This window comes from Molothrus ater, chromosome 9, assembly GCF_012460135.2.
Source record: "Molothrus ater isolate BHLD 08-10-18 breed brown headed cowbird chromosome 9, BPBGC_Mater_1.1, whole genome shotgun sequence".
Classification (NCBI taxonomy): domain Eukaryota; kingdom Metazoa; phylum Chordata; class Aves; order Passeriformes; family Icteridae; genus Molothrus; species Molothrus ater.
Window position 1 is genome coordinate 10,534,326 of NC_050486.2, and position 21,185 is coordinate 10,555,510.

The following is a 21,185-nucleotide window of genomic DNA, read 5'->3' on the forward strand; positions in this document are numbered from 1 at the left end:
TCGTGGGCTGCCAGCACTACAGAGGCTGCTGAGAAAAGAGCCCTTTCTCTACTCTCTCTGGGAATAATGCACGTTTCCTTTCTCTCTCTCAAGAATTAGACTAAATGACTGTTTAATACCTGTTAAGATTTACTACTACAGAAGCCAAACACATGAGCCTGCTTTTGTCACAGAGACCTTTAATGTCTTCCAGACTGAAGTTTATTTCAAGGTCAAGTCTAGAGACTTGATAGAGATCTTGTTTGATACCTGAGGTCAAGACAGTGGGAATTGTAATTGATTGCAGTTCAATCAATTGAAGTTTTGAGGCCTTTGTAATAATATTTTCCTGACTTGATTTGTTTTTGGAAGTCTCTTTTGGTGACATTCCATATATCATGAATAAAAAAATTTCGAGAAGAATGTTACTGTAATTTCCACCCTATTAGAGTCCAGAAAATAAAATATCCATTGGTTTTACTTGAAGGAAAAAAACAAAACACATAAGAATATGTGACCTTAAGTTATAAGTGTGTGAGATTTATGTTAACCTTTCACTAAAATCCATTTTTCAGCACTGTGCATTTTCACACATTATGTTAGAAGAGTAGGGTAATACTGAGTTTTCACAAACTAATGGGAGATGATACTGTGCCTCTTGTGCATGAATAAACATTATCTATACATATGTTTGTGTACATATAACATCCATTTTGCAAGCTGATTACAGTTTAATTTTTAAATTTAATTTCAGAATCAAATGACATGTTTAGCAAGATACAGTACAACAGCTGCCCAAGTCAAATACAAAGGAATGAATGATGTCATGTGATAGAAGTTGTGGAATATTCTCAGGTCTCTCTGAAGATTATAGAGCATACTTCCCAGTGGCCAGTCTAAGGCCACACAGTCCTGAATACATGGCATGAGGTTTATACATTACTGTAAATTGATTGCATGCCTTAGTGCACTTTTCTACAATACAGAGCACTGAGCTGTTTTGTGTATGAAATTTGAATATAGGCACTGTCAGAAAAGCTTTGTTTGAACACTTCTGTGAAGTAAACCTACCCAAAACAAACACAAGAAAAGAACTTAAAATATTCTGTACTACTTTCAGAATGATACAGAATATCTGTCCTTTATTATAACTTCCTCTAAAGAAAATAGACTTGTGGACAAATTAGATCACCTGGATCTGTATCTTTTGGTATCCTAGGTTCCTAAGCCAGTAGACTACTCTTCACAGCTGTGGTAAGTCTCTGTCTTTTCTTACAAGAATCTCTGAAAGAAGCAGTCACAGAAAGCAACTGTGTTTACTACAATTTAAATTATATTGGTTTAACCTTTCTAGGTTTCAGGAGAAGACATTATGTAATGGTTTGGGAAAGCAATACCATGCATTGCCTAGAAGCATTTCTGGTATAATGATTTTGATGTTTTGTTTACATGTCTGTGGCTGCACAGCCTTAGTCCCGGAGGTCTGAAATAGAGCAATAAGAGATGGGTATAATATGAAGCATGGAAGTATATCTTACATGTTGAGTGAATAAAGGAAGGAATAATATTAAATACATCTTGTATCATGAATAATTCTGCATTTCCTTAAACCCCCCCCCAACACTGGAGCTGTAGAGATACAGGTGGCACCTGGGGATATGGTTTAGGGGTGTCTATGGTGGTGCAGGGTTGGACTAGATGAATCTTGAAGGTCTCTTCCAACCTTGATGATGCTTTGAAAAAAATGTTGTATCAAAACTGCAACCACTGCTGCTCTGGGGTTTATGAAGTGTGTGAACTCCTTCCCACTACTCAGAAAAGACATGGTGGTTCTGAGAGAGCAGAGTAAGCACCACTTGTGTTCTTTCACTGATTTTATGCCTTGCCATTTAGACATGAGTTCTGACTTCCTCTTAACTTGCTAAAAGTGAAATTAGGATCATACCCAAACAAATACTGATTTTTCATAACGAGCCAAGTAAAGTGTTTATTATTTAAAATTGATATTTTGAATTAATTTCTATCATATGGTCTATTTATAATTTTGTTAGAAGAAAGCATATTACTGGCTTTTATCTTCTATGGATTTTTATCTTCTATGGATTTTTAATTAAGAACTATTATTTTACTTAAAGCTCCTTTCTAATTGGTTGTGATGTATTGGTGTGAAATTTTACATAGTGGTGGGCTGTGGTGGTTGACAGCCTTGGTAAAATGGTAAGATAAGCATAATTTCCCTGGAAGCTAGGTCACTTTCCCTAATTAACAGTTTTGTAACCTGTGGTTTTGCAAATGAGTGTCTGCCTGACAGCCTCTCATGATGTGCTACACACACCACAAGGCAGAGCAAGGGCACAAATCTGCTCGTGCAGCCAGGCTGCAGAATCAGTGATTCATTTGTCTTAGCTTTCAACACTTAGCATCAGCTTTTTCAAATTTGGATGGGTTCGGCTTATTTAGTTTTTTTTCCTCTGGATGTTGGGTATACCCATTGCACTTCAGCCTGTAGAGGTTATGCATAATTATGAAATGAAATAAAATCCTGTCTTGTGTAAGTACCAAATTTTCAATTAGGTCTTTTGTTGACCGGATCTACCTCTGGTGGCTGCTTCTCCATTCTGTTGCAATAAATCTCCCTAGAATTCAGGGAGGTTCAAAGGTTCTGGACCACTGTTGTATTGCTTCTCTTGCAGCATATGATGCAGATAGGCTAGCTGGTTTTATGAACTTTTCAAGCCAGTAGTCATTCAGCTAATGCTTGGGCTTGAGCACTTTCCTTAGCAGATATTCTGTTCAAAATCCATAAAAGTGCTTTTCTAATTAGGAATTCCACAACCCCCAACCATGGAATTTTTTCATGTTTTATTGTTCATTCAGAAATCTGGAAGTGGTATTCTGTTGCAATTGATTTATTTTTGGTCTTCATGATATGTAGAATATTTTCACTCTCTATTGCATATTTAATAGACCTTTGGAGCTTGGGAAAAAATCATAGGCAATTTTTATTTTCCTTGTTACAGGTTTGCAGGAGCAATGGAACGATTGCAGGCAGAAAGTGAACTAATTAACAGAGTAAACAGCACTTACCTGGTGCGGCACAGGACCAAAGAATCAGGAGAATATGCAATTAGCATTAAGTAAGTGGAATTGGATTAAGAATGCCTCAAGAAAGCTTCCCTCTTCTCATTTTTGTCTAGATAGTATTTGAAATAAATATAGAAAACAAGCCACTGTTTCCATTATATAATTATGTGCAGCCTTGAAGAGAGTCAACATAGGAGAACTGAAGTGCTGTCAAAAAATATCCAGGATTTATGGGAGGAAAGAAGCAATGGTTTTGTGATGCTGATGTAGCAAATTGGGGCTACAAAAATAAAGGTTGAGTCTGTTGGAGAAGAGTAAGAATTGTTTGCAGTACAGTGAGATCTGTTCGATTGACTTTGGTGAGAATTCAAAGCCCTTTGCATCTCAGACTGTTCAGTAAAATGTGGGTTTGTACATTTTGTGGGTGCAAATAATTTTTTTGCCTTGGTGTTGTTGATCAATATGAATATAAAAGCAGGAAGTACATGGGAATTCCCAATTAGAATAAGCAGTTATCTGTGACTTTTTTTCTGATGACAGATGACTTCTTTAGCTGTACTTTAATAAATATGTTTGGTTGATTAGATGTCAACTTTGTTTTGGCAAGATATACATTTTGTCTTAAGAATTTATGTGTGTGGTGTTCTAGGGGCATGCCCTCAGGTAATTATTGATTGTGTCTGATTAAAAACACATTTATATTCATAAGTTATTCATTGCCCACAGGTACAATAACGAAGTGAAACACATCAAGATTTTAACAAGAGATGGCTTTTTCCACATTGCAGAAAATAGAAAATTTAAAAATTTAATGGTAAGCATTGATTAGCTTTTTAACATTGTGAGATTTTCTTTGTAGCTGTTTCTGTTAGAGAGAGCTACTTTGGTTTATGAAATTCCATAAAGCTATGTGAGTGAAAGATTTCAATTGTGTCCACTCCTGCTAATAGGATAATTTTTTATGTTTATGGTTTTAGCTCTAAGTGATAATTTTATGTGCTTAAGATATTGTTAGGACCGGACTGTGTCCCTTGTAGTGAAGGGGAAAAGAGGAGGAATTTGAATCCTATTCATCAGCCCACTCTGGAGTTAGGCTGAATCTGGAAAGAAGAATTTGATGTCTTTGGAAATCTTGGTTTTTAGGAATCAATTGGATTAAAATTTATGCAGCAGCCTTCCTGAATGTATAATCAAGTATGTGAAAATGCTAAATAAGAATGAAGGATAATACAAAACAAGAGCAGGGGGAAGCCTTAAAACCAGGAAGCCTTGGAAATTATTTTAGTTTAACCACTGATACTCTTGTAAAACTAATACTCTGTAAAACAAGAGCATCCTAGAAGTGTGGAGAGATTAAATGATAATCTGGAAGTGCTCATTAGAACAGGAAGAACATAAACATGCATTTCTTGATGAGGAATGCACCAAGCTGTTTTTGCACTCTTATCTTTATTTCACACTTACAAGCCAGTGAGTTGTTTAGTTTTAGGGCTGGGGACCCTGAGATCTTTTCATTGTTTAGCAGCAGAAATGATGGTGTTGCTCACACACACAGGGAGGTGGCTGCTTAATCTGTGAACCCTGCAAATGATTCATTGGAAACGGATCATGGCAAAACATGGCAGCTGGAGTGCCACACTGCCAGGTTTCTTCTTATGGCAGTGGTGCAGTTTAATGCACTGGTGCAGGCTCCAAAGTAGAGCAGAAATATAAATAAAGGACCAAGTTGGATGGAAAATGAGCAAATAGAATGTGCATTGCATCGCAGAATTAGGAGGACAGAAGAAATTTCTGGTGTAAGGACCTCGCTGCTACCAACTTAGCCTTGCTGACGTTCAAGTAGGAAAGAATTATTTTATAATACAGATATAGGGTATTATGAATTCTGCCCTTGAGAGTTAAATACACAAGTGGTGTGGTGTTTGGACATGCTGTGGAACAACTGCTTTGTCCTGGATAGATGCAAGAGAAAAAGTAAGAGTGTCTTAAAGAAAAGAGGAACAAAAGTAGATTGAGTAGAAGTGGGAGCAGAAGAGACACAAAGGCAGCATCCATGGAAATGTTAAGTAGTGATCTGCAGTTACACAGCGTTTTGTACTGCTTTGGAGGGGAAAAAAGTAGAAGAATTCTTGTGTCTACTTTTCATAGTACATTTGGAAAACTTCCACCAAAGTAATTAAAATATGCTGAGTGTGTAGAGCAGGGTGCAGTGAAAGGTCAGTCTGGCTGCTGCTGTGAATCAGGGTGATGTGACAGGCTCCTGAGGCCCCCATCCATGCTGCCACGGACTGCTTAACTCACTCATCTGTTTGTAAGCTTGCTACTGTGATCTGTGAAATTCATGTTTTAGAGGCCAGTTGTCAAGTCAACCATTTTCACGGAAGAATGGAATTAAAACCTAAGCTTTAAAAGTAACTCTGTGACATGAAATTATTTTTTCTTTTTCCTCAGTTTAAAACCATTTTACTTATTTTGCCAACAAACAACATGTGTCCATTTGGAATTCTAATTACTTTTACCAAACAAAACAATCCTTACAGACTTACACTGTGCAAAAAGATAACAAAAGTTTCATACTAATTATATTCCATTTATCCAGATATCCTACCTTGAATGCTACTTACTTACAAATCACACACAGTATTGTCATGGTAATTTGAATGTCTGGATATTCAGTGATGATATGGGAGTAAATTTCATTGCTGACATTCCAGTTTGTGTGATGTGCTGATATCAAACAGCAAAGCCCAAAGAGTTCTTACTATCACTGATGTAAGCTATTATAGGCTAAGCATTTTGGTAGCTTTTTGTGGTGCTAGATGCTTTTTGTGTGTTTTGGTTTGTTTCCTGATTTTCTGGTTGAGTTTTTTTTCATAGAATAAAATGATTAAACACAGTATGAGCTCCTAATTTTAAGCTTGGCTTGGTCAACTCTGATTTTGCAAGTCTAGATGTAAATAAGTGGAATGAATTGAGGGGTTTATAGTAAATACATTGCTTTGTGCTTGCATTTCTGAAGAGTGAAATCCCACATTGGAATGGATCAATTGAAGTACATTTCCATTGAATTGTCCAGTCACTTTTAATCTTATTCTAGCTCCATGTACAAATGATGTGATATTGAGATTTCTAGGTATAATGAAGCTGTCATTGGCTGTACACCAGCATGTTGAATGGTGTGTGATTTCAATTTCCAATGCAAGTCTTCTTCCTTTCCGAAAGGAACTTGTAGAATACTACAAGCACCACTCTCTCAAAGAAGGTTTTCGAAGTTTGGATACTACTCTTCAATTTCCATACAAAGAGTCTGAAAACTCAGTGGGACAGAGGAGTAACAGAACAGGTGGCAATGGTGAGGATTATAAATTTTTGTGGATTACTTTCTGTCATATATATATATATGTTGGGGTATGTATATATATATATTAAAAGGACAAGGTACTTGAAGCGTTTTCATTTTCCATTTTTGACATATAACCAATTACTATGGCAATGCTTTTAGCTAGGATTTTTGGAAGCTAAGCAAATTCAGATCTGCCAGGAAATTTATAAACATGTCTAGCAAGCTTGTCTTGCTGCCAAACTTAAAATCTCCCCGATATTCAAAAATTCTATTAGACATGCTGGTGAGAGATTAAACTGCATCTTGCCTAGTTTCTTAAGAAATTTGCATATGTGCAGCTACAAGTGTTAATATCTGTGAAAATTTCTAATCCTTGAAAAGAGATTTAAATAAATCAGTCTTGTAGCATAGCCCTATGAAGTAGCATCTCAGTAATGCCAAATAGTTGTGTAAAAAAATTAGATTTACTATATAATAATTATTTTTATGCATGTTTTTTAACATTGAATGTTTATTAGAGTTCCCTTACTAAGCCTCAAAAGTTCATGAACTACTATCCACTGTAAATAGCAGTTAAAAAGTTGTGAAGTGTAGAGATAAACTGAGAAGCCTTGCAATGCATATGCTGTCCTTTATTTAAGCTATTACAATGTAAGTGGAAGTTAGCATGATTTTTAGGACAGGTTCGATGTTAATGATAAAACCTTCCACAGAGGCTGGCCTCTGGAAAATATATAATGTTTCTGTCAAAGAGCAAATATTAGATTTGCTGTTCTGCAGTCATTGGCTGCGTCTTTGTACTGTAAGAGATAATAAGAGGAAAATAAAAATTAATGGGGATTTTAACAATATGGAGACTGCTGTAAAAGCCTAAAAAAGCCCAGTCTAGTCTGTGTGATGATGGTGGTGGCTTTGTTACTTTCATTTGCTGTGTTTGTGAGCTTTTGTTTACTTGCTTGCCTCTGTTCCATAACATTTCTGTAACTTCGGAGGCTTTCTTCCTCTCCTAGTTAAAGTGAAGATAATTTAGGACAAATGAATGTGAAAAAACAGCATGTCCCTGGCATTTCATTTACTGTCACTACTTCCCAATTCATCTTTCCATTTCTGTTCTCCTTCACTGCTTCCCAGGACTTCTGTCAGTTGTCACCTCTCTGTGGTGTTCGTGTCCATTCCTGGTGAATTTCTCTGTCCTGTCCTTTCCTCTCCCTTTAGCTCATGGTCTCCCTGTGCTTCTCTCTTGATTTACTCTGCATTTTTTTTGAGTTATTGACTGTGAGCTGAACCAGATTGTTTTCTCTTTTTTCCTTAGGCCAGTTAGAATGTATCTCAGTTTGAATGTATCTATACTGTCCACCAACTTCTTACTCTGCAAGAGCTCAGTAATTTTCTGCTTTACAGGATACAAGATTTATGGTACATTCTCATTAACTTCAGTCATCATACAAAAGAAAACATCTTCTTTAACAAGATCTTTTAGGCAGTATGTGGGAGAGCAAGAGAAATGACTGAGGGATGCTCTCATTTTAGTCCAGGGGATGAGGAAAGGCGTCTCTGCTACAGTAACTATCAGCCCTTTGCTGCTACAGACTGTGCTGGTGGAAACTGCAGGTTTTGTCTTAGAGCAAACCTTTCAATTCCCAAACTCCTCATGTAAAATCTAATAGATTTCCATAATTCTGCTGCTTTATCTAGATTGACTCTGAATGACACTTCCTTTAATGGATTGGACAGTAAAGTGTGTCCCCATGAATGTGGTGATTTATTTTTTGTTTTGTTTAACCAAAATGTCCATGATTATCAGTCCATCTGTGGGTCACTCTGCTTGGTTTTAAACTGTCTTGTTCATTTTATCAAGCTGATGTAAGAAAAGCCTTATATTTATGCAGTGGGAACCCTGCTGGGCTGAATTTAGAAAGAATTTGGGAAGGTTGAGGCTGCAGTTTGGTTTAGTAGAGGAAGCAAATAAGTCCCGTGGGGCAGCAGTTGGACATGGAGGTTACTCACAGCCTCAGTGAGGACCACCACACAGCTCATTTTTTGGGATCTCTTCCCACATAATCCAAGTGCAAGAAAAACTGTTGGAAGGAAGCTAGACAAAGTAGGTGAGGAGAGAGGGGGCACTTGTCTGTATTTTTTCAATTTTGCACCTACTCAGCATGGGGCTGAAGGTAGTGAATACAATGGGCTTTGACAGTTTGAAGCTAATTTAGAGAAGGATTTGGGTTTAATGCAGTATTTTTCTCTATACTATTCACATATCTGGATTTTTTAATGAAGCCATCTTTTGAAAAGACTTCAGCATTTTTTTCAAAACAGTGGATCTTTAGGATATATAACTTACAGAATAAGTGGGAAAAGTATTTAGAAAAAACATTAGTTTAACCACTGCAGACTTTGACAGAGTTTTATAATTTCCTGCTGCCAGGGTCTTTGAGCTGTTGTGAAATTGGATGGCAATACTGAATTGACTTTACTTCCCAGAAAAGAGTGAGAAAGATGTATGTTAATTTATTTTTGGTATTTGTTATGTTTTCATTTAAGCCATATGGGAAAAGAAAAACAACTGGTATTTCATTTAACTTGTGATTTCTAATATGAATCATAATAAGTCACTTTGTAACTTCTTAAATTTTCAGGGAATTTGATTCTTGCTTCAGCATCTACTTGATTTTTAGAATAATGTTTTAGAACATTAATAAAAATCTCCCAGTGGGATAGTTATTTTGCCTTTCCAGTTTTTGGCTTCCCACTTGGGTTAGAACTTTGCTTTCAGTCTCCTTGTCTTGCAGATGTCACCCGTGTTGTTCTCATATTCATTGTACACTTCTTTTAATGTGGTTGTAAAAGCTGTCAGATATTTACTTTTGTCAATATAGAACTTCAAGTTAATTGGGAAGATTTTTTTTTTGGGAAATGGTATATTCTTCCTTCTTAGTTTTTCAATCTTAGGCTTTTCTAGGCACACGCAGTATGATCAAGTTTTGTTTTGCTACACAGAAAAATACTAATTCTTACATTAGATTATAGGAATGATCAGCCAGTTAATGAAATAAAGGCAAAAAGGGAAGAAAAGTGGACATTACTCTGTGGAGTAGAATAATGGCACTTTATTCTGATTTGCTGATGCAGAGCACAATCATATAGAGAAATTTGAATCTTTATGAAATTTAAATTTTAATGTAACCTAAATCATGAAGCCAAGTCCTACCTGAGGGATATCTTTCTTTGTCAGTTAACTAGGAGTAGGTATATTAACTAGATATCACATCTTACTTATGCTTGATGCATTAACTGCCTACTAATGCTTAATGCATTATGTGTGTAAAGGTATCTGTTAGTAAAGTAAAACAAAGCAAGTATCCTCCCAACCCTTAGGGAATCAAAATAATTCAGTCTTTCTGCTTAGAAGCCAACACCAACACCCTATTATCAAAACAGATCAGTTATCTGTAGAAATCTAGTAGGATTTCTTTGCCCACATTTACTTGTTCAGAGTTTGACACATAAAACCAACCCTCCAGCTGTATCAGAGAGAAAAATCGGGATAAGGTCTGCTCAGTTAAGGACCAGCCATCCCCCATACAGCACAGTGTGTTCCTGTGGGCTGCTGTCCCACTCTGCCATTGTGCTTCTGGAGAAGTAAAGGCAAGTGTTTGCCTCTAAGAATGGGCACTGCTTTTGAGTCAAGTGGCCCTCTTGGTTTGTGTAGCACAATTCCCCATGGAGCTCTTACTTGGGGTTGCTGTCTCCAGTATAAAGGAGCCCCTCATTCATCCCAGATAGTCCATTCAGTGTTAGAGGTGGAGAAAGCATCATCACTGGGAAGGATCAGAAGGGAGTTTCTAGAGAGTAAGATGCCCTGGAGCATGGTTTTCTTGTCCTATGAGACACTAACTTAAAATGCTGTTAGTTTGTCTTGTGGGATATTTTTTTATTTCTAAACCCAAGGTTTATGAATGTTAATATACAGTATCAGTTCTGTTTATTTTATTCATGCTTTTAGTTTCCTTGTCACTAATGTATCTATTGTCATCCAGGTAAGATGCACAAAACAGTACCATTACCTCCACCATGGATTCTTGCATAAAATCATTCTAGTCATCATTCCTGCAAGTACCATTTTGAGGCCAAATTACTGTGTTTCATGTGTAGTCAGAAGAATAAATTCAGAGAAGTAGCTGTAAGTGATAAATATAACCCTGTAACTTTTGGAAGGAAAATTCTTGTTCAGTAATTACAGATATTATTAGCTATAATTTAGAGGCTGTATTATCATTTTTCCAGTTGAGATGGAGGTACCTTTCCAAATCACAGCTGAGAGCCAAGATCCCAACTTCATAGGAGATGCATACTATATATCTTTATTGCCTCTTCCAAAGAGGGACAAAATGTGAGAACAGGTCAATAAACAGTAGTTTCACTTGAAGCAATTCTAGTTAATTTCATCTAATTTTTGCATTTAAAAGTGCCCTAGTTTTATTGACAAGAGAGCAGGAGCACCTGTGGCTTTCACCCAGGGAAGCTGCTACAGGGGCTTAGGATGATATGCTAGTCCTGCCTAGGCCAAGCTCTTTTTGCTTGCTCAAGGGGTTTATTGCAAGTAGGGGAAACTGCAAATATGAGCAGTTCTGTTTGGGCCTTAAAGGATGTAGTTTAGCTGTGGAATGCCTACAAATGTTAATGATTTACAGGGCAGAACGCATGCTTTGTTTCCATGCTTAAGGTTGACTCCAGGTCAACTTCAACTTTATCCTAATTAAGGGCATGTGACTAGTGTTGCTGGGCTTAAGAGGATTTATGTATGCATGAGTTCTTGCTTTTGTAATGGTAAGAAGTGGGACACACAAAGAATTAAAAAAACTTTTGTTAAATCTGAAAATATTTGCAAGAGGCTGCAGTTACAATTTACTTCTCTGAAACCCTAAATGGGTGACTTCTTCCTACTTTACTCTTTGAAAAATGCAATTGTTAAAAATTAAATCACAGATCCAAATTTTCTAGTTATTACAGTCAATTTCCTTGCAGACATCCTTAGTAGGGAACCTTAGTTTCCTTATTATCAATGAATTATATAGTTAAAAAACTATTATTTAAATTTTATGCCAATATTTCAATGTTCTTTTGCTTTTCTCTTTTTCTCTTTTTTTTCCTCTAAGCCCCTTCTTTGTTCTGTGGGTTTTCTTTTGTAACTCCTCCAGACTACAGCTTTGTTCCCCCTTCCTCCACTCCTTTCTGGTCAGGTACTGCTTTACTGCTTTTATATTTCTTCTAAATTTGCTTCTGTTGTTTCTGTGTGCAGCAAGTGAGGGAAGGGACGAATCTAATACTTCAGCTCTTCTCTGACTCAAAAAACTGAGTTATTACTTGTTTTTCTTGAAATGTAACAAAAATAAAACTCTTAAACTTTTGAATTATTCCTGCTTATTGCAGTAAGCAGTTTGAATAGGAGTTGCGAAGCTCAATAGTTGCAGCAGATTCAAGACCACTTGACTGTTAATTTGCTATGCAGTTGACATCTATGAGCTACATATTTTCAATGTATTTTTTCAAATGCACAAACGTGGAAATCTCAGTGCTTGCTGGTAAATAATACATTCGTCCCATCCCTGCAGCAAACCATACTGCAGTAGCATCTTAGAATACAGTAGGGGTTTTTTTTTGTAGAGAATGCTTTCTTTAAATTCTGCATTAACATTGTTAATTAATTTTGCCCATCTGTTTTCTAAATATGGTTTTCTTTATTTCCGTTTGACCATCTCTGGCTTTAATAGATGCAATCATTTCAAACCAAGAGGCTGCATAAAAATGCTAAAAGTAGTAACATTGGTGGCCTCAGTCAGTGCATCAGTATGGGTATCACTTGCTCTGATGTCTAAGATCTGGTCTGCAAAGAGGTGAACTGCACCACTGGACAATTTAAGAAGAATTTTGCCAGTAGAAAGGTGAATGCCTTTGAGGAGCACATGGAAGGAGCTGCTGATGTGGAGAAAGCAGCACTTGCTCAGGTTACACTGGCCTGCCTTTGTGTACAGGGGTGGAGGACACTGCCTGGGGTGTGCAGAGCAGGAGTGGGACTGGCTTTTGCCCTAGGGAAGGGAGGTGTCCAGCACAAATGCAGATGGAGTCATCAAGATCTCAGTGGGCAGTATGTTTTACACCTGCCCCACAGAGACTGTCCAAATTACTTAGTGCTCTGAGGAGGATTCTTGGGGCTTTCCATAGTTTCCTGAGGGGAAAAGGACTTAGGTGGCAGCTTTGTAGAAGAATCTTTACTGAGCTTACTTGTGCTGAGAGCATCTCTGGTGACCTCTCCCTTGATTCACCCCAGGGATTTCAGTCTCCATGTCTTGGACTACACTTGGATGTTTTGCCCCTCAGTTGTTTCTTCCATTTCTATGCCCTTACATATAGATTTTCTTGGGGCAGATACTTCCTTTCAGTAGTCACAACAATGACTGAGAATCCAAGCTAGAGGGTGCCCTTCCAGTTGACATTTGCTTTTATAAAGGACACATCTGTAGAAAGCCATTTTGGTGTAGCTGTTTGCCCTGTGGTGGTGACGCTCAGCTGGACTCCCTGAAGCACTCATCTGATCTGAAACAACACGAAGCAGTTAAAATTTAGCTCTTTGCTCAAGGTAAATACTCTGAGCTTTTGTCCTTTTGTGCAGGGATAGGAGAGGACATCTTGCTGCCCAGTACTTGACTGTAAATTCCATTTCTACTGAAACTGGTATCTGTTCCATGAGAGTAAAATTGTGAAGTGGCCTACGGTGATAGAACAGCAATCAAGACTCAGTTATTTGAACCTTATCACACATTCCCATATATTCCCACAATGAGGTTTCAATAAATTATAATGACATTTTTTTAATATGAAAAATTGCTGTATCAGAAAATTCATTAATAACTATAATAATAGGTATCAATTCAATGTCTTATATATCACAATATGCCAGTTTAAGTATTTTGTTACACAAGTAAAAAATATTAAAGGAAAACATTGATCTGCAGTGCTTAATTAAGCATATCTACCCGTTACATTTGGAGTGCTGAGCTGCATTACTTCATATATTTAGAGCAAACCTTCTTTTTAAAATTAGCCCAATAATTTACCTACATTAAAAGACCAAATATTTATTTCATGATATTACAAGTATTTTTTTCAAAAGTATCTTCAGAGCTGGCTTAGTTCTGCTGATCTGGAAGCTGGTAACAGAGGAGAAGGTTAAGCTGACTGCTGAGCACTACTGAAGGTGCTGCCTGTGCCTGGATAAGGGCACCGAGGCTTGGTGAAACAGTACATGCACAAATAAATGTACATGGCTTCAAGGAGCTTGCAAACTAATACACAGGAGCAACCCTCAGGGCAGTGGCTGCAGATTTATGAGGAGGCCAGAGCACAAGGAGAGAGAAACAACTACTCTCAGCTTTAATAATACTACATTGACCTTCATGGAATTCAAGCATGTGAGCTAGACCAGCCTGCTGTGATCACAGGGAACCTCTGTGGTTTGCACCCTAGATGCATCATCAGTGCCTCAAACTAGTATTAAAATTCATTTGCAGCACATCTATTTCACTGGTAATGTCCAACATACTCCAGTGTAAATCAAAGCTGATTATAGTTCCTGTAGTCATCATCTTCTGTTTGCAGAAGAAAAGGCTGGATTAAGTAAAAGCACATTTTTCTCATTCACATAAGCACTTTTCATTTTCCTCCTTTGGATTTCTCACTCTATTTCCAATTAGCTCTCTGAGTATCTCCCTTCTATTACACAAGGTTTATTTCTTATTGCTTTTTAACAGCTTCTTTTCTTTGTTAACACTTTCTCTTTCCCTCCCCTCATCCACCTGTTGGGCCTTTCTTTCCATCAATCTATGCTGTTAATCCCATTCTCTCTCTGAGTTCTTCCTGTAGCTATCCTCTTTCTGTCCTTCTCTGTGTTGCTTCTCTTTCCCATCTGTCCAGGTGTCCTTTCCATGTGTTGTCTTCCCTCAATTTTATTTATCCCTGGACAGCACTAATTGGGAATTCAGGGCTGATAGTTTCTACTCCAGGTATTTTTGTGATTGTGTCAGCAGAGAGATATGGTTAATATTTTTTTCCAAAATTAGCACTGTCATTTTCCTGTATTCCATCACTCATCTGGCTTCCTTTTATATATTTCCTATCATGAGCTTCACTTTTATTTGAAAATATGGATCTTGGATTCTAAATTAATCTAAATTCTGCTACTTTCTGCCTCAAGACTTTTGAAGATATATGGTTTTGATTTCTCTTGCTTCTTTCTCCTTTTCCTCTCTGCTTTGTGACTTAAAAAAAGAGTTAAAAGTCCTCCTTTCCCCCAGATGTACTCCTCTTTGTTCTCTATCCTAATTTTCCTTGCTATTTTCCATCTTTATTATTCCTCTATGCATTTCTTTCTTAGTTATTTTTTCCCCATTTTCCCAAATTTGTTCATCTTTGCTTCCTGTAGTTTTTCCTTGCCCCTTTATGTTTCTAGAATCTGAAATTGTACCCTGCTCCCCAGAATCCCACCTTGCATCCTGCAATGCTTCTCCAAATCTGTCAGTGAATGCTGCACACCTGGGAATGCTTACTGACCCTCCAATCAATAACTGCTCTTTTTTTCTTTCTCCAAAACAATTGCTGCCCATGATGTGCTCTTTCCCTGTAAAATTGATTACTGCAATGCTGATAAGGGATAGGACATTACATTCATGTCAGGGTCTAAACAAGTGCCATCTACATCGACTGGCTAAGAGGGGGAAAAAAGCATGTTTGAGCTTTGATGTGCTTCATATAGCACCTAGATTTTTGCAACATCAATATAAGCAATAAACTGAGAGGCTGGTTCTCTGTTATATGGCATCTTTTACATAATTTATCAGGTGTCTGATAAGCATACTCTACATAAGCAGTCAGAAGGGTTGGACTAAGCTTTAGTGACATGATATAAACATCTGTTATCAAAACTGGTTTTTAGGCATTCTATTTCTGTGATATATCTAATAATATTTTAAATGTAGTATTCCATGTTAGTTTAAAATAAATTGTTTATATTTTCTCTTTAAGCTGAAAGTATTTGAACATATTATGATTTTCAGATATTTAATACTATTATGTGTCTAGGATCCATTTGAGTCAGAAGAAAACCTCAACACAAGCAGAACTGAAACTGTTAAGGTTTCTCAGCTCATCTGCTGTGTTTTGGGTTCTTGATTTAAATTAAAGGCACCTAGATATGAATTCATGGTATTACATTGTTGAGGGCACTCCTAAATTAGAATCTTAAAGGCATTTCCTAATGAAGATTGGGCATTTCTAAGAAATGTCCAAGGGTTCTGAGGACAGAGATGATTCTATGTACATTATATCAAGTCATCCATCATGATCATATGAATTCACCTGAAATGTTTTCAGAGGAAGCTTGCCTGTGCTCCTGAACTCCTCTTACAGTAATTTATGTAGACAAACAGTGGCATTAATGGGGAAAAAAAGCTGAAAAATGCCTTGGCCAAATAATCCAACTACAAAATGCCATGGAGTAGTAGATGTTCTTTCTAAAATGCTCAAGTCAGAGGTCTTTTATCTGTTAGGCCATGCCTACTCTCCTCTCATTGTCCTCACACTGGAATCGTTGAGGATTTCTTTTGCAAGTTTGGACATTCTACATCAGCGTTGGAACAATTTCCTATAATACTATTTGGAAAAATGATGGTTTTTGAAGTGCCTTTGCTTTTTAAAAATTCTTCACAGCTTTTTATTGTTTAAAATGTCTGGGCTTTACATTGGCAAAATTCTTCTGTATTGATGTACCTTGAAACTTTAAAGTGTTAATTTCACTGAACCTTAATTTTATAGAAAAATTCAATGGTGATTTACAGAACAAACTCCTGAAAAGAATAGATTTACATCAGTCAATATTAATGCAGATTGTGACAAATGATCCGTGGAAATTTCCTGTAGAAAGTCTGTAACTTTTTGCTCATGCTGATGTTAGTTTCCAGTTTTAAGTGCATTAATATTTAACTTGGGAGTTGTTTTTTGAAAGAACAGCACCTTATTCTGTTTGTTTTGCTTCATTAGAGGTCTAAAGTTAAATCAACTGTAAATGCTAATAATTCTTTTGGAAGGAAATTAGTGACCTGTAAAATATGTTGATGTATATAACTGGCAGCAAGTTTTATTATGAAGCACAAGAATAAAATAATTGCAGATGTATTTAGCAATCTTAGGGTGGGGAATATTTTATTTATGGCTCATCTAGTTTGATTTTTCTTCTAAAAATAAAGAGGACTTTTCCAAAAATGACCAAAAGAAAAATCCCTTCAGCTTTTATACCATTAACCTATATTTAAGTCTTATTGATGTTTGTAGTGCAGATGTTTTGCATAAAAGGAATGCCAGTGTATGTTGCCAGTGTACGTATGTTGTTTTATATTTTACAGTATTTCTGTTTACAGTAGTTTGAGAGCCTTCATTTTACCAGCCCTAATATTAATGTCACCATGTGCTTCCTTTCAGTGCTGAGCCCGAAGGTGATCGGCATTGCCATAGCCAGGTACGACTTCTGTGCGCGAGACATGCGAGAGCTGTCCTTGCTCAAAGGGGACGTGGTCAAAATTTACACCAAGATGAGTGCCAATGGCTGGTGGAGAGGTGAAGTAAATGGAAGGGTAAGGCTATTCATTTTCCTTTTCCTGTGTTTCTTTCTGCCTTCACTGACAGTGATTTTGTTAAAAAAAAAAGTGTGATCCTACATTGTGTATTTAAATTCAAAAGATGGAACATGTTCTCATCTTTGTTTCATAGCAGTGAGGCAGAACTCTTGCCAGGTAGCTTTCCCAGCATCTAAATTATTGGTTATTTAATCTGACCTACCAGGCTGAATATTTGGGCTAGGTTATATGTTTGGAAAATAACCAGGATTAATAGCACTGCTACAGTTGACCTTTTTTGAACTGTTTTGCACACAGATACTTGGGGTCAGGTTCCTGGTGCTGTGGAGCTCTCTTTAGCACTTTACCACAGAATGATTTCCCACATCTTTCTGCCAGAACACAATGCAATGGAACCAACCACCTTTTTATATAAGGCTGCTGCTTTGATCTCTAGGAATGTGGCCCAGATGAAGTGACACATTTAGCAAGGATTTTTATGAACTCACTTTACACCCTGCTCTGAGACTTGGAAGTGAAGTTTCAGTTTTGACCTATAAAGGGTTTACTGTTTCAATCTTAGTTTACTGCCTTATAATGCAGATCAGTCAGAAGCATTTGAGACTGCTGTTTCCATGTTTAAAGTGCTGAGTGCAGGGTCAAGGAATGTGAGGTAGAAGAATGTAAATTGTCTGAAGCTGGAAATGATGGTTGCAAGTGCAGTTGAAGTGAATGTCCAGACTTACTGCTTTATGCAATTTGGAGAATCCTTTTTATTGTGTACATGAGCTTGGCTATGTTAAAGTTAAATGGTTACAGCTTTTTAAATAGTCAATTAGACCAGAAGAAATAGGGAAGCAGAAGAAATACCCATTGTGCTATATGCATTTTACATGTGAAGAAAGCTGAACAACTCATTGTAATGCAGCTGCCCACATTCTAACAGATGCCCTGTTAAGTGCTGGCATTCCTTGGTAACTTTCATAACCTGGACTTGACATTATAAACTCACCTCTGGAGATATTTTGGCAAGGTAGTCTAAAAATGTCTGCAGTCACCCCTTCTAGTCATGCTCTAGGTTTGGTTTTGAGTTCTTTCATGTATATTAAATTGACTTTAGGTATAAAGAAGTCTGAAGAAACCTAAAGCAAATACATAAAGTAAGGAATATGACATTGTGTCACTCTATGTCTTAAATAAATCTTATTTGGCACATCATTAATTTCAGAATGTAGATAACTTTATAACTTCTGAAGTGTAGGACACTAGACTCTACAGTCTTTATCTTTGTAATCTTTTTAATATATGTACAGAACAGACCCATCCTTGCTGTGCCTAGGTCAGCCATTAACAAAAAACAGAAAACCCTTGTGCATCTCATGTATTATTTTGTTTTGCTTTTCCCCTTTTTAGGTGGGCTGGTTTCCATCAACTTACGTTGAAGAGGACGAATGAATTAGAAACTATCCTCTGCTGACCAGCAGTTTCAGGGATTGTAAAAATTTATATCTTCAATGTGGTATTGGTCTTGTTAAGTATTTAAACAGCAACACTTTTGCCTGTCTGAACCTTCCAGTCTTAATGTTGAGATTTAAACAGATGTTTGGGCTGACAGATGATTACCTTCCCCAGAGCTGTGCAAGAAACAAGCTGCCAGTTTGCCATCACTGGGGATCAGTACAAAGTCCAACCCTCACCTTCCCAGAAGATCTCTGGAAAACAAAATTCTTTGTTCCTTTGCATTTCACTCTGTACTACACCATGAGTTCTAGCAATGGCTGAATATTTAACGTTTCTCTTCCAGCTAACATCTGTGATGGTACAAGGAGATGAAGGCTTCTTATTTCTTATCTCACTGCATGCAGAAAACAGATTTCAATCATTCCAATGGGCATAAAGTATAGTCAGTAGAATTGTCTTGAGACATCAAACTACTTTACTTACCAGCTTACAAACCATTTTAAACTCACAAAAATATTCTGAAGGAAATGTATAGTAAATATGAGTAGCATTCATGCATATGTAATTACTTAACTGGCTACTTTGAGGCCCTGCCTAGATCTTCTAACAATCTGTTTAAAGACAATCTAAAAAGGTGTAGTGATTTGGTATTGCTTTAAAAAACATTCACGAAGTGGAATTGTGTTATCCTTTTATTGTCAACTCAAGCCTTTTTATGTGAGGTTTTTCATTTAAGCAGCTGACAATAAAAGTGCAACTGTGGGGGGATAGTCATGACAACATGAGTTGAAAGTTTTCAGCGATAACATTAAATAAATATTGCAGATTTATTCTGAAGGAGAAAATACTAATGCAAGATGATGTTATTTCTCAAGAAAAAAGTGTTTATCTTAACCTCTTGATTGACTTGGATGAGCTTCAATGCTTTCAATTCAGTACTGTCTTTTCCTAGTTATACAGGAGTTTCTATCACCTTTTGTGAATGCAAATGGAACTTGCAAACTTCCTTCTGCCCTTTCCTTTCTTGTTGCCTAAGATGTCAATGGCAGTTCAATGAAGGAGTTGTCTTGTTGCAGGGTTCTCAGCATCCCCAAATGCGTCTAGGTTAGCCAGCATGAAAGACCAGGCCTTGTAAAGTGGTGTCCACTGCTTGGTGTGGCAGTGTTTACTGTAATTATGAAGAGGTAGAAATGTAGTTACGAGCTTAAATAAATGTGGATGATGTCTTCAGATATTCAGTTCTAAATATTTAAGTAATGTCTCTTGAAAACTTGAAAGAAAATCAAGCTCTTAAATGAAGTTAATTCATCCTATCCTACATCCTCTCTTTTGCTTTTTGCCTGTTCTCTTTTTCTGCTGGCATCTTAAAGTTAGTGTGCACTGTCACTGCACAATTTAACCCTGCAGTGCTTTCCCAGTCTACAAGCACCATAATCTCCACTATTTGTCCACAGAGCAGAATCTCCTAGTACATATTTGGGTTTTTCTTTGGCTACCCCCAGGATTCCTTGCTTCTTTCTGGCCTTTCCTGGCCATCAAGAAGAATTGAGCACAACACAGAGTTCACAAAATCCCCTTCATCTCTGCAACTCTTACCCACCTGCCACACCTGGCAGGCAGTGCTGTGTGACCAGGGCAAAGAGAGGAGCTTCTCCTTAGAAACTGGAGAGATTCAGCCTTGCAGATGAAATTCTGCCCATGCTCTAACTTTTCAAGGATTTACCTCAAAATGATGTAAACTGTGATTGTGTTGAATACATTACTTGATGGAGTAATTGAGAGCATTTGTAAATATGTAGATGATGCATAAAAATTTTGTAAATGATGTGTACAGCAGTGTAGGCTAGAGTATGCAGTCTTTGATCATGTTTTGCCATGCAGTTTGATTGTCTGTTGAGAGCTTAATCCTATATTCCTTAAGGAGACAAAGATGATTCTTTCCCAGTTTTGCCTGCTTAAGGGGTAGAGGAATAGGCTCTATGTCTGTGAAGTGTTTAGTGCTTTACTGTCGTATAGTTCTGAGCAGAGGCAGTTAAATTCAGTATGAGTTGAAAAATATAGCAGTCACTTTCAACAGCTTGGATTTAGAATAATTTTGAGTGTTCTCTCCATCCTAAAAATGTGTTAAAGCTTTTAAGCAATTCCTGAGTCCAGTAGTCATCCTTTGAGAAGAATGAAAGCCATAGGTAAACTTTACTTTTGTGGTGTAAATCTGCATATCATTGTCTGTGTTTAATGCCCTGTATTGATTGAGTTAATGCTGCATCTTAAACTATATTTTGAGTACCAAAGACTTCCTAAGTATTCTGGAGCATCTCTTTCATGTGCTGCTTTTGCCTGTATGGAGTTGTTTTATGTCATGCAATAATGGAGTTACAGTACTTTAATTTGTACTATTTTGTAAATATGTTAAATATAATAAACTGGTTAATTTTTTTGTTTAATGACGTGTCAAAATGTGTAGTTTGCTGCTGTGAAGGTTGTGCTTCATTTGTCTCACCACCTTCTCATTGTGAGAAGTTGATAATGGTTTGTTTTTGTCTCCAAGGTTTATATAATCCTTATTTAGCTGTAAAACTGAGCTGTCAATGTAAGTGGGATAGTATAGCTTTCCTTGAGAACTTTTTATTGTCAGGATAATATGACTTGTG

The 21,185-nt window shown here is 37.0% G+C and overlaps 1 protein-coding gene across 2 annotated transcripts in view; it reads left to right on the forward strand.

Moving 5' to 3' along the window:
- VAV3 (vav guanine nucleotide exchange factor 3) overlaps window positions 1–20,978 on the forward strand; it is a 147,062-nt gene extending 126,084 nt beyond the window's left edge. Inside the window, exons 22-28 of one of the 2 annotated variants that reach the window (XM_036387985.1) lie at window positions 1,199–1,233; window positions 3,000–3,116; window positions 3,790–3,877; window positions 6,286–6,415; window positions 11,566–11,649; window positions 16,940–17,091; window positions 18,487–20,978. In XM_036387985.1, the coding sequence (XP_036243878.1) occupies window positions 1,199–1,233; window positions 3,000–3,116; window positions 3,790–3,877; window positions 6,286–6,415; window positions 11,566–11,649; window positions 16,940–17,091; window positions 18,487–18,528 (648 nt within the window). In that variant the 3' untranslated portion in view covers window positions 18,529–20,978. The remainder of the gene's footprint in view (window positions 1–1,198; window positions 1,234–2,999; window positions 3,117–3,789; window positions 3,878–6,285; window positions 6,416–11,565; window positions 11,650–16,939; window positions 17,092–18,486) is intronic. The other variant, XM_036387986.1, reaches the window with a different exon arrangement.
- Window positions 20,979–21,185: the final 207 nt, after the last annotated feature.